This window comes from Muscardinus avellanarius, assembly GCF_963383645.1.
Source record: "Muscardinus avellanarius genome assembly, chromosome: 7".
In the NCBI taxonomy this organism is placed as follows: domain Eukaryota; kingdom Metazoa; phylum Chordata; class Mammalia; order Rodentia; family Gliridae; genus Muscardinus; species Muscardinus avellanarius.
In genome coordinates, this window is record NC_137793.1 from 119,284,175 (window position 1) to 119,297,069 (window position 12,895).

A 12,895-nucleotide genomic window follows, 5' to 3' on the forward strand; every position below is an offset into this window, starting at 1 on the left:
GCTACTTAAAAAACTTGTTTCCCTTTCCTCAGCAGCCGTGTGCCCCGAGCCGACCCTGCCGTCCTCTCCAGGGGCCGTGGCTGCCAAGTTCCCAGGATCTGATCCACCAGTGCGCACAGGCTGTGGCCTAGACCACACTCCATGTGCTGGGAAGGGCACTGGCCTTTAGCCCAGGCCCCGTGGTCACCGCTGGCTTCCTCCCAGGGGACACAGGAGGACGTGAGCAGGACCATGAGCCCAATGCCTGTTTCCAGCTGGGTCCTGGCCGCCTGAGAGTCCTACATGGCTAGATGTCAACAGTTCCCAGAGCAAGGCCTCCCCAGGCAGCAGTAAATGAAACCAAAAGAGAGTGGAGGATTTCTCTTATCTTTTTTTTTTTTTTTTACAAACCCATTCTTTCAAGTATTTCTTATAAAAGAAAGAGTTGCTAGGTGACAGGACCTTGCAAATTCAGGGTCTCAGAGAGGTGACTCTGGAGAAGAACCTGGCCTCAGCCCCATTGCTGCCCCCCACTCTCACTCTGCAGGCCTGGGAGCCCCTGCCTGCTCGGTTCAGGTGGGGGCAGGTGGGCCCTGCCAGCTGGGTGCGGAGAGGCTGGAAGTTGTGTTTTGAGCTGTCAGAAGACATCTTTCTTTTTTTCCTCTACCTTTCGTGTTTCTTTCTTCCACGTCACCCACCCTTTCCTCCTCTCTTCTTCTTCTGCTCTTTTCTCGCACCCCTTCTCCATCTCCACTTCCCCCTCATATTCTCCCTTTGCTTGCTTCAGTGCCTTCTTGCTCTTCTTCCTTACTCCTTTATGTTCTCTCAAGAAGGCAGGCTGTTGGAAGTAGAAGAAGGGATGCTATGGAAGATGGATCCCATTCCCTTAAAAACAGACCCATTTACCAAAGGCTGAGGCCAAAACTCCCTTGGTTCTGAGTCGACACAGGCAGAGCCAGGGCATAAACTGAGGAATGAGCAGCTTCAGCTCAGCTTTCTTTCCCAGAGTTAATGGGCCTGGAGAGAGGAAGCCTCAGTACAGGTTTTTCTAAAGCCAGCCTACAGCCTGCAGCTTCCCACAGCATGCCCTGGGGATCATGAATGTGTTTCAAGCAGACAGTTTTGTCTGAAGCCTTTATTTGATGCACTACTAGGATGAATGTGCGTCTCTGGAGCATTTGATGTCTGCAAAGCGCACAATAGAAATAGGCATGCATTAGGAAGGAGTACTCTGTCCATGAACCAAGAGCAGGAGGACCCTCCACACCAGTTGTGAGAGACCACAGGGGAACACAACTGAAAGCCACACTCAAAAGGGTATTACACAAAATAATTTACTTCTCATTCAGAATGGCCATCCAGACCTGCTTGTCAGACAGCTTTTTGAGCACAGGTACAGTCAGAAGTCATAACAGTTATAACAGACAAAGCCAGAGATACGTGTGGGTCCTGGCATCCACGGGAGACAGGACTGTGCAGCTGTATAACAACAGGATGCTGAGGAGGAACTCCAGGACATTAAGACCAAGACTGCCAGAGAGACAGGAAGGTTGGGTTAGAAAACGACATCTTTACTACAGATGTGTGTGGATGCAGCTGTGCCTGCATCTCGTAGCCTAGGACACTGGCTGAAAAGCAGAGAGGTGCTCGTGCATGTAACTGTACGAGATGAGAGCAGTGGACGTGGTGTGTGCGTGAGTGTGTGCACAAGTGTGTGTGAGTGTGTGTTCCTAAAGGCAGCAGTTTTAGAAGAATGAGAAGAAAATTACTTCCTGGGCATTCATTAGTAATTCAGGTAATATCCTGTGCCTCTGTTTATAAAACAATACAATAATAAAAACATTGTACAAAACAACATCAGACATAACAGAAATGAGAAATTTTCAAGTATTTCATGTGCCTTAAAAAGATTCAAACAGTAGTTCTAAAAATTGGTCTCCTTTTCTTCTCTCTTTCATTTCTCTCGCCTTCAAATCTCAGAATATAGAAAGAAATACCAGTCTCTGTTAGCCCCGATGTTAGGGATGGAATGAACAAGATTTTACCACAAAAGACAAAACTTTTCATGAGAGCTTTTCAGCTTGTGAAAACTTGTTTCCCCTTAAAAACACAGCCTTTTCCCTGTGGCTGATTTCTAAATGAAGGCACACAGCCTGGAACCATATGGAGCAAACCAACAGACTCGGGGGACCAAGGCAGCTCTCTGATGGCTAAGGTTCTTGAGGAATGAGAAGAGCACCCGGATCGGGAGGACAGAGGAAGGGAGGGCCACTGTAGCCTCCAAGCTTCTCTGAGCCCGCGCTCTGCTGAGCCAGTGGTTTGGGGCAGACTGGGTGGCAAGGCCCTGGCTGCTCTTCTCCCGGCCGCTCATCTTCCCATCTCCGGACTCCACACCAATCAGCCACTAACAAGTATGTCCAGCACACCCAGCAAGAAGGCATGCCCAGCAGCCGCAGGCTCAAGAGTGCCGTTTGTGACGACAGTCTGGTATTTGCCTTCTCCATAGTGCTCGATATGGAGGTTAAATTAAGCATGAAGTCCCTTGGATTCTTCTCCAATAAGACCTGAGGATTTTACAGAACCAGCTTTCTACAAGTTAGCATCCTCTCAGTCTACATGGCTCAGTCTGCCCTGACCAAATGCAGTGTAAAAGACAGCGAGCAGAACATGCATCGAGTGTGTACACATTAATTTGAACACCGGGATCTTTCCCATCTACTCATGCAGAAATGTGTATGTATATATAAAAACACACACAGATTCACACATGCTTAAATATGTAGACACGTATAAATATATACAGAATATGCATGTATATATTACATATATATTTAATATACACACATACATGCATGTAGGTGTGATAGGCCAACCTCACCTAAACACCGAGAGTCTGGAGGAAGAGCTGGCTAACAGAAGACACGTGTGTGTGATCTCTGGTGAAGTGTACCAACCAACCACACACAGGTCAAGCTGTTGGGCGGAGAACTGCCAACCATCTCTGAAAATCCAAGCCATTATTAGAAGAAATGGCCTGCAAGAACCTTGGGAAAATTGGCTGGAACAGGGTCTCAGCCTGATGAACATCCAGTACGTGACTACATCTAGTTGAGGAGGCAGCGGCTCACTGGCACAGCGGCTCACTGGCACAGCCGCATGGGCATAGGCTACAACGTGGATGAAGCACTCGTGCTTATACAAATCAGTATTGGCCTCGGGTGTCTGGCATGGAGTCTTGGTGATTCGATGTCTGCCTCAGGGAGCGAGTTAGGCGCACTGGGGGAGCAGGGCAGTGCAGTCTGCAGGACTCTTGGCTCCCTTCTGCTTCTCTGCTCCACAGCTGGAAGGACTGGCCAGGTCAAGGTAGAATCGGGACTTGAGGAAGCGGCGATAGGAATCCTTCTCCATCAGGTGGAAAATCTTCTTCTGGGCCTCGTCAAAGCACGTTATTGTGGGCTCCCGCAGGTTTCTGCTTGTCTCCTCCCTGGTATGAGAGTCCAGGTTCACCTGGTGGGGGAAGGGAGAAAAAGGTTCCATCAGACTTGCTACCTGTTTGGGCAAAGGCCCCCACACTAAGCTGATGCAGGTGACTGTGTCCCTGTATCTCCCAGGACTGAAATACAGGACATTTGGTCTCATCCTGGCACATGTGAAAACGTTTTTAAAGTTCATTTTGCTTTAAAATGGGAAGAACATTATCTTCTATTTTCCTCCAATTGGGGAGACTTAAAAAATCACTAAGGGTGGTAATGTAAGTCTCATGGATGAAAGAGCCTTTTTGTTTGAAGATTTACCTGGGTCATCAGATTACAGCAACCCTCCACTTCCTCAGCATGATCACCTCAGGACCCCGACCCCTCGGGTGCCCTTGAGCACCACCTCTTGGTGTCTTTGCTAAGGCCCAGCATTCCTGCTGTGAATGCTTACCTCTTTGGTAGCTTGGACTGAGATGAATTCATTGTAGATCTTTTTGGCCTTGGGGCTGAGTTTAGAAGGTGACTTGATCTTCTTGTACTCTTCGCAACTGACCCAGAAGTCGATGTTTTCCTCACTGTATTCAGACTTCAGGAAAGCTCTGAAGGCCGACAGCCCGCCTGCGAGAGGAGGAAGCCACAGTGCTGAGCATACGGGGGCCTGTGGGTAGCGCCTCTTGTATAAAGCCCAGGGATTTGGGGGATGAGGTGTGGGCTAGAGAAGCCCTCCCATCCTCCCATTCTCCCCATTGTAGGGTCACTTTGGGGTCTGGTGGCCCCGATTTGTGTTTAGTGTCTGGTAGATTCCAGTTAAACCACATGATTCCTACACTGAGTTTAAGCTTTTTTTTAAGAAATAATTATCCTTCTGGAAAGCCTATGCAGCCATCAGCTGTCAAGGTGGCTTTGAAAAGGAGATACTGAGGTCTACTCTTCAGGAAGACCTCAGTACTTAGAACCTTCTCTCTCTACCGTTACTCCATGCAATTAGAGCCATGGTTTTCATGTAATTTAGGTATGAACTTCCCACTGTATGTCACAAGTTCTGGGACACTGTAAAGTTTTAAATAGACTAGATATAAAACTAAATATTTATCTAGGATCTGGAAGTCAGAAAGAGCCCAGATCTCCCTGCAGTTTCTATTAGACAAGCAAAACAGGAGTCCCTGTATCCTCGGCCCAAGGGACTGGGTGGGGCAGAGGTGTCATACTTACATTCATGGCTAATCAGGTTTTCCAGTGATTCGGCCCATTTCTTGACTTCTTCTTGGCTTACCCTAGAGACATTATAGAGAAATAATTTGAGTGCCATGATATAGAATTGAAACAAGAAATCTATATTCCTGGATGAAATGTAGAGATTTTATCTTCCATCAAGATGATGAGATTGTCAAGTTTTTCACTAAGTACATGGAAATGTAAAATCCAGTTATGATCTCCATGGAAATGGAGGCCGTCTTGATCACCCTAACACCCTCCTTTCTCATAGGTTATCTCTATGTTCCCATAGTGCTCAGTGAATGTTCATCAAGGCCATTTTCTTACCTCTGGCAAATAACTACTTTGTCCTTCTTGTTGTGGGAAGAATTATGTTCATAGGAGTCAGACTTCTGTAGCAAGAAACCGAGACGATGTTTCATATCTTTTGCGCTGCACAGAAAAGAGAAGTAGGAGAATCAGTGATAGCCCGATCTGCACGAGCCACCATGTGTACGGTGGGCTAGTAGTCCATCACTAGCCTGTAGGGCAGGGGCAGTTTATACAAGGAGGGACTGATGTTGGACAGGAACCCTCAGAACGGGATGCTTCTTCTTCTACCTACAGCCTGCTACTAGCCATGCGGCTGGGTTCTAACCCTGGATCCTTCATCTGACCCTGAAATCCTGACCTCTTGCCTGCCTCAGAAGCCTCTTCTGTACAACAACATTTTTTCCTGTTGAATACTTCTGGCATCATCAATGAAACCATGCAGGACACAGGACTTCAGTTTTTAAGAGTTGGAGAGCAAAATATGGTGCCTTTTGCTGCTGCCACCTTCTGGCATCTGGCTGCTACTTCATCCTTTCTGTTGCACCTGGGAGAAAACAGGTGCGTGTTTTGGGGTGGGGGTCCCTGTCATGGTGTGGTGGCCAGCCTGCAGGGGTCATGCGAGGAATGGCCGTGCAGTCCAGGGATGGAGAGAGCTCAGGCTGAGACCACTCCTCCTGCTTCCAGACCATCTCCAGCTACTATTGGCCTCCTTTGTTGCCACCATCCAGATGTGCACACCAGGAAGGGCACCTGAGGCTCTGGAACTGGAGAAGCCAGCTGGAGTCATCTCTGATGGAGTGACTGTTTAGTTCCAGAAGTTTCTCCTTACTCTACCATTGATTAGGCAGTTGGTACAGCAGGGCTTCCAAGTGGCTCTGTAGCCAGAACCCTATAAGCAGCTTTGAGTTCAGCTCTCCTTCCTACTTATTCTTCTTGCTTATATCTCTTTTATTATAAAAGTCAAGAGATGAGGGCACAAGGGTAAACACACACGTTAGGATGGCCTCTGATACTCTAGTGGCTACCCACATGGGTTTCCCCAGAATGTCTGAATCCCATTATATTCATAAATTGCTTTTAAACAGTGTTTTGTCTCCCTTGTAGGGCTGTTTTCCTACCTCTGTCTCTGTACCTGGTGACTGGCCAGGAAAGACAAAAACCTCCCTGGTGAGAGCAAGATACAGTCATGAAGGTCAGTGATTTAGTCCAAAAAGGAATTATTTCATATGCCTGTGTGTTGTCTCTGCCTGAGGGCCAACAGTTACTACCCACGGCAGTCATTTCATGAAGAGCTGGAAACATGCTTGGTCAATCTCTTCATGACACAACATAACCATAAAAACGGAGGCCAAAGTGATCTCAGAAGTCACTGGAGATGGGAGAGTGGAGTTTGGTCCTTACTTTGTCTCCCTGTCCATGTGACCTTGAGCAGCTCAGGCCCCTCCAAGCCTTACCCTGGTATGCAGGCTGAACAAGTTGGCTTGCTATGCACCAGGGAGGCCTGCCGAGCGAGCCCGAGGGTGGCAGAGCTCAGAGCTTCCCTGCCGGGTTGGCTGCAGGACCCTCTGGGACACAGCTGTTCACAAGAGCACAGCTTCCCCGAGCTTCCTGAGCTTCATGTGGTTAATTGTGTATGTGACTTAACTGAGCTGGAAGTGATTTTCTTCACTCAGTTCAGGAAACCAGTGGGAAAGGTAAGAGGCATGTGGTCTCGTCCCTCTCTGCCAGCTTCACCTGCCCCTCTCGATGTGCTATCGACACCTTCACAATATTTGAAAGGCAAACCCCTCAGTAATGTGGAAAAAAACTGCTTTCTGAGATTATTTCCAAATTGGAATTCAAGGTGATTTCTATTTGCAGGGAGGTAAGACAAGAGTTGGTATATCATCAGATTGACTTCTTGTCTTTAACTTTATGATTCAGTAATGCAATGAACATTAGTTTTATATTTTACTTTCAACTAAATAATATATAAGCATTCCCTGGAATTATGTGTATATACTTTTTCAAGAAAGCCAAAGGTAGATGAGTAAATATAAATCTTTGAAGGTTTTCTCCTTTTTATAAATCAAGAAAGTACATTGATAAAATAATGTCTTTCTTTAGGATGAGATTTTCCAGAGGATCCTTAACTGATTTGTTTTGATCGATATTTCTCACCTGCCACCCATGTAAGAGACTTCAAGAACTAGCAGCAGGCAAGGACAGAGAAATGAGGGGCGTCTGGCTTTGAAATTATGTCTCCTTGTCTCCTTTACTCATAAAAATGTTAGAGGGCCCTGCAGCTCACACAGAAGGCACCATGCTTTCCTGATGCTACAGCAAACCTTCCTCTCAGTGTCTTCCCCCACAAGATCTAACATGCACTATTAGACACAGAGCCAGTCCCCTGTGTCCTGGAGGTGCTCAGACCCCAACACCAGTGACAGACTGAAAGAGCGCAGGCCACTAAATATCTAAATAGCTTGAGTTGAGGATCTGGCTTAAAGGTCCGAACAGGTCTCAAACTGAAGTCACATAAAATAACTCACAGGTACCAAAATTTGTGGAGCATGCTTCCTAAGTCATAAATTAGCTAATTTTAGAGGAAAGCTAGGAAGTTGTTGCTTTCCTGGCCACATTGTCTCTAATTCCAAAGGATTAGGTTAGTAAGTACAACATGCCAGTAACTGAGAAAGCCTGTCCAAAAGTCCAATAGGGCTAGTGGCTGAAAAGGCCCTTACCTCTTCAGGCAGGAAGCCGGCAGACCTGCAAGTCCCTTGCACATCTTGGCTAACAGCGTGGTGTTCACAGCAGGAAGGAAGCGGTTTCTATTCTCAGCGAGTGTCGTCGCCTCTCTCCACAAAGATGCTGTCAGGAATCCTCAGAGCATCTCCCTCACAAGCCAGCAGGGGTCTCTTTTATAGTCCAGCAGCAGCCATTCGGCCAATCAGATGGTCGCTGTGCGACAGGGCTCCTCTTTCTCTGCAGCTTCTCTGTCCTGGAAGAGATGAGGGAGAAAGGGACTGACGCATCTGCAGTGCAAAGCTGCGGAGTGGAGAGAACCCTCTTGAAAGTATACGGGAAATGGAAAATGAATTTTTACTCAACGTCTCTACCAATATCTGAGGTTCTGAATTTCTAAGAAAGGACAAAGACAAAAAAAAAAAGTTTACAGTGCTGTCAAATAAGGGGTGTATTCATTTGTCTGTAAAAACAATGCAGACTGCAAAATATGGGCTTTATTCATTGGTCTGTGGAAACAATTCCCAGGACAGTTGTCTCCTGGAAGGAAACAGACAGCAGGTGGACTGTGGGGCTGCTCCCAACCTGCTTCCTCTTCAGATTAGAAATCCCTCTTTATACTCAGTTCAAGGGCTGAGCCTTGCTATTTTCAAGGGGAGTTGGGAGAATCCTGGTCTCCGGGCAGCAATCTGCAGAAGTTGCCTTACCAGTTGTCCTGCACACAGGGGCGTGGGGGAAACAGCTGCTTGGCCAACTTACACCCCCGCACAGCAGAGAAACCTGCCAGCCTAGGCAAGTAGGCTTCCCACCTCTGTGACAACCTGACTGCAGAACACTTCTCTAGAAGTCTCTCTGAGAACAGAATTCAGCTCAGCATTTGAGTCAGTCTGCTGCACATGCCTGTCTCCTGCAGAAATCCCTGAAATGGTGCCATGGGGATGGGGAAGCAGCAGATGGACAGATATAGATGTCGAGTTTCACAAGCAAATGGTTGTATCTTCTGTAACTCCAAGATCCCAAACTGGTATTTTCAAAAGAGAAACAGAAAGGAGGAGAGAAAGAGAGAGGGGGGGAGCGGAGAGAGGGAGAGAGAGGGGGGAGAGGGGGCAGAGAGAAGAAAGAAGAGAGGACAGAGAAGAGAGAGAACAGAAGGAGACAAAACCATATGCAGTTGCCTTGCCTGTCACCTGGCATCGTGAGACTCTTCATCCTTAAGTGCTTCTGAACACCTGGGAAGTTAGTCTTTTGCATGTAGTGTCGTGAGTTGAATACGTCAAAGACCGAGAATGTTGTATATCTTAAAGTAGTTGCTCAAATACCTACCTCAGAATTACATGGAATTCTATTTGAGTAGGGAAGTTTTGACAAGAAAGAAATTAATTACTGTGTCTGACCACAGCAAACTGAATCTTAAAAGCAGAGAGGTTCCTGATCAGAGGCTCTACTTAGCTGTATCTTAGTATAGAAAGCAGATATCAAGCTGGGCCGTGTGGTGTACTCCTGTAATCCCAGGACTTGAGAGGCTGAGATAGAAGGATTGCAAGTTCAAGACCAGCTTCAGCAACTTCTCTAAGCAACCTAGCAAGACCCTGTTCCAAAACAAAAGATAAAAAGGGATAGAAGTGTAGTTCAGAGCTGTAGAAAACCTCTGGACTCAATCCCCAGTACCACAAGGGAAAAAAATAGAAAGATATCAAATGGTTCAGGTGGAGAAGAGAATATATGTTTTCCTGTGACAAGCAAAGGTACCAAGGACACGAAGGAACAGCGGTGAAGGGCCCCACCCTAACGGACCCCACCCATCCATGTGTCCCAAACATCCCACCCTGGCCCTTTATCAGAAGCTCCTTCCCTTCCACAGATGGCAGAGCTAGGATGGCAGACAAAAGCAAGAGGTGGGGGAACTATAATCTTCAGAATGTGCGTTTGAACTCTAGGGAGTTCAAACCTTCTCTGCAGACAAGGGATTTACTAGATTAGCTATTGGGTGACTTTTCCTTGAGTTATAATGTAGAATAAGTGAACGTTGGCAGCTGCTCCTGTCATCAGCAGCATGGAGGTCGCAGCCACAGTGTAACGTGAGAGGTGCCAGCCCAAGGACAGGGCTGCACCATAGAAGAGATGAATTAAAAGGACTCATTGTGCTTAGGAGGCGGGGACAGGAGGATCACGTAGGTTCAAAGCCAGCCTTGCTGGCTTAAGAGACCCTGTTTCCAAATAAAAATATGAAATAGGTCTGGGAGTGTAGCCCGGAGGTAGAAAGGTTTCCAGGAACCCCAGTACCAGCAAAAAAAAAAAAAAAAAAAAAAAAAAGGAAACAAAGGTCTTCTAAGATGGCCAGCACCTTCTCTGCTCACCTAGGTACCTGAAAAAGTGGTCCAGTAACTTGACTTTAGGAGCCTGAGTTAAGACCAGGCTGGTGCTGTTGAACCAGGCCTTTAACCACCACTGTGCTCAGGTCCCGCATGGTCATTCACTTCTTTGACTATGATTTCTTGCAGTCTTGAGCATTTTAGTACTTTTAAGGAATCTTTGAAGGAGCTTCTCATGAGTTATCCTTTTCATCAGGGCCTTACTAATGTGTTTGTGGAGGTGAGGGTTGGCGCAGTCACACCTCGACCTCCTTCTACTCTCTTCTCTGATTTGCACCAAGCATCAGCTTCCTTATTCAATGATGTGTCATCCCTGGATGAGTCCAGCAGAGTGGAAGAGCCTTGCTCTCAAAAGACCTATCTTATGTTCATTTATCTGTTTGAGAGCCTCTCTGTGCAGACCTCTCTTTGAAGAAGTGTGTTTTTCATGGTGACTAAGCATACAAGGTCTTCACCCTCAGGGAGATTTCACCCTACCAGCTTTCTGGAATCAGAAAATAAACAAGCCAGGCGTGGTGGCACACACTTTTAATCCCCGCGCTTGGGAGGTGGAGACAGAAGGATCGTTCAGGTTTGAAGCCAGCCTCGCTGGCTTAAGAGACCCTGTTTCCAAATAAAAATATAAAATAGGTCTGAGAGTGTAGCCCGGAGGTAGAAGGGCTTCCAGGAACCCCAGTACCACCAAAAGAAAAAAGAAAGAAAGAAAGAAAGAAAGAAAGAAAGAAAGAAAGAAAGAAAGAAAGAAAGAAAGGAAGATAAACAAGTAACATAACTCCAGACGTTGGCCCAAACCTTGAAGAAGACAGGGAGGTGATGTGAGAGCATCTGACAGAAAGGGCTCACCTGGCAGGGTGGTCAGCAAAGACCTCTTGAGGAGTGGTGCTGATATGAGATTTTTTTTGGGGGGGGGTTGGGAATGGAATCCAGAGGCATTTGACCTCCGAGCTACACCCCCTGCCCAATTTTTTATTTTTTATTTTGAAACAGAGTCTCACTAAGTTGCAGAGGGCCTCACTAAGTAGCTGAGGCTGTTCATGAACCGCAGTCCTCCTGTCTCAGCCTCCCGAATGCTGGGATTACAAGCTTGCTCCACCATGCCTGGCTCTGAAATGAGATTTGATGGCTGAGAAAACTAAGAAGTGGGAAAAGCCTACAGATAATGCTCCATACAGAAGTAGGAGCCAAATTCTTTATCTAAGTTGGGGGAGAGCAAAAGGGGCAGCCACTCGAGAGTGAGCCCAGAGTCACATGGGTATGGGATGGAAAGGTGGAGGCCAGTCACTGCAGGGTTCAGAGGATGAGTCAAGAGACCTGACCTCATCCAGGGGATGGAAGTGCACTGAAGGCCAAGGCAGCAGAGGCCCTGATCTAGTGGCCCTGATGGTGGTGTGGGAGAAAGGCCAGAGGCAGGGCCAGTGCTCAGGAGAAAACCAGTTGGCAGGGAGGACGGGGCGGGCAGTTTGAATCCTGGTTTGTCAGTTTTTACATTGCAGAATGGAGGATTATTTCACAAATTAGTATATATTAAACAGTGAATAGACATTCTGCTAGCCCTTGGTGATCTAAAAAGGAATAAAATATGGCTTGTGATTTTTTAGGAGCTCACACTTTGCTGAGAAAGAAGCTTAAATACCTGGAAAACATCAGATTGAGGCCATTCATATAAACTTGCTTAGTAGCTATGACACTCCAGGAAAGAACCAAGAATGGGGAGTAAACTCACTCTCTGGAACTTGGTGTGATTTTCACAAAGGAGACTGTTGGGAGATGAATGCTTGTGCAATCAGTGTTCAGGAATCCAAGAACATCCCCACACAGTGCACAGTAATGGATGATAAGTCTATCGAATGCTCACTGTGGAAGGTACTCTGTCCACAGTCCATCCTGAGGGAATCCTGCTCACTTACAAAAGAGACTCACCGAGGGAGGTCACACCTCTAGGAGTGGTGACCCATTCCACTGTCTAAGGCCCAGGTCTCTGCTCTTAACCTCTGTGTTATCCATGGTCATACCATGAAGAATGAAGCAACCTGTATGGTTGGGAGACCATAGAGGTGTTCTGCATGATTGCAGCCTTTGGTGTGGGCAGGTGAGAGAAGGGAGGCACATAGGTGTTTTCTGACTTTACAGTTGATGGGGGGGTATTTAAGCTGGTCAGATCAGTGCTCTGGAAAGTAGACTCGGCAGACACAGTAAGAGAAGATAGAACCCTACACAATGCATGAGGCCTTCTACATCTCCTTAGGTCAGATAATGTGGAGCAAAGTCACTGTGAGAGGCACACGTGGGGAAGCACACAAGCACGCCTTAAGCCATGCAGTGCTGGGTGTCTGGCTGCCCCCTTGAGGGCAGCAGGGCAGCCATTCAGCACAGCCTTTTCCTGGGGAGAGCTACAGAAAAGATTTCTCAAGCACACACAGGACTGAGCACAGGGGATGAGCCCTGTGGCAGGCCATGGGTCTTCTGCTTCTACCAGGTTTTAAAAGTCCACTGCTTCCCACTTGAGCAGGATGTGATCTGGCTCAGCCTTTGAGGCATCTACAGCATCTCAGATTGCAATCTCCTTCCAGTTGTCAGATGCCTCCGGCTTCTCATTGACCACAATGGCCTGGTCAGTAGTGAGATTTCTAAGGCCCACAGGACACATACCAGAACGACAGTCAGGGACTCTCCCAGGGTCTTACTCAGCCTACATTGCCTGTCTAGCAGGGGTGGAGAGCGGCTACGCAGTGTCATGGAACTTGCTTGACCTTCACTAAGAGGCAGACCTGGATCCTAGGTTGAACCCTTCCAAGATGGCTGGGGTCCTGTCAACCT

The 12,895-nt window shown here is 47.2% G+C and overlaps 1 protein-coding gene across 1 annotated transcript; it reads right to left on the reverse strand.

Moving 5' to 3' along the window:
- Positions 1 to 3,246: 3,246 nt before the first annotated feature.
- On the reverse strand, positions 3,247 to 7,880 carry RGS4 (regulator of G protein signaling 4; the record flags this gene model as incomplete). The annotated part of the gene is made up of 5 exons (XM_080698976.1): positions 7,706 to 7,880; positions 4,998 to 5,102; positions 4,668 to 4,729; positions 3,907 to 4,073; positions 3,247 to 3,486 (listed from the first exon to the last, which is right to left on the reverse strand). Exons 1-5 carry the CDS (start codon positions 7,747 to 7,749, stop codon positions 3,247 to 3,249), a joined length of 618 nt encoding a protein of 205 aa, XP_080555102.1. The 5' UTR covers positions 7,750 to 7,880.
- Positions 7,881 to 12,895: the final 5,015 nt, after the last annotated feature.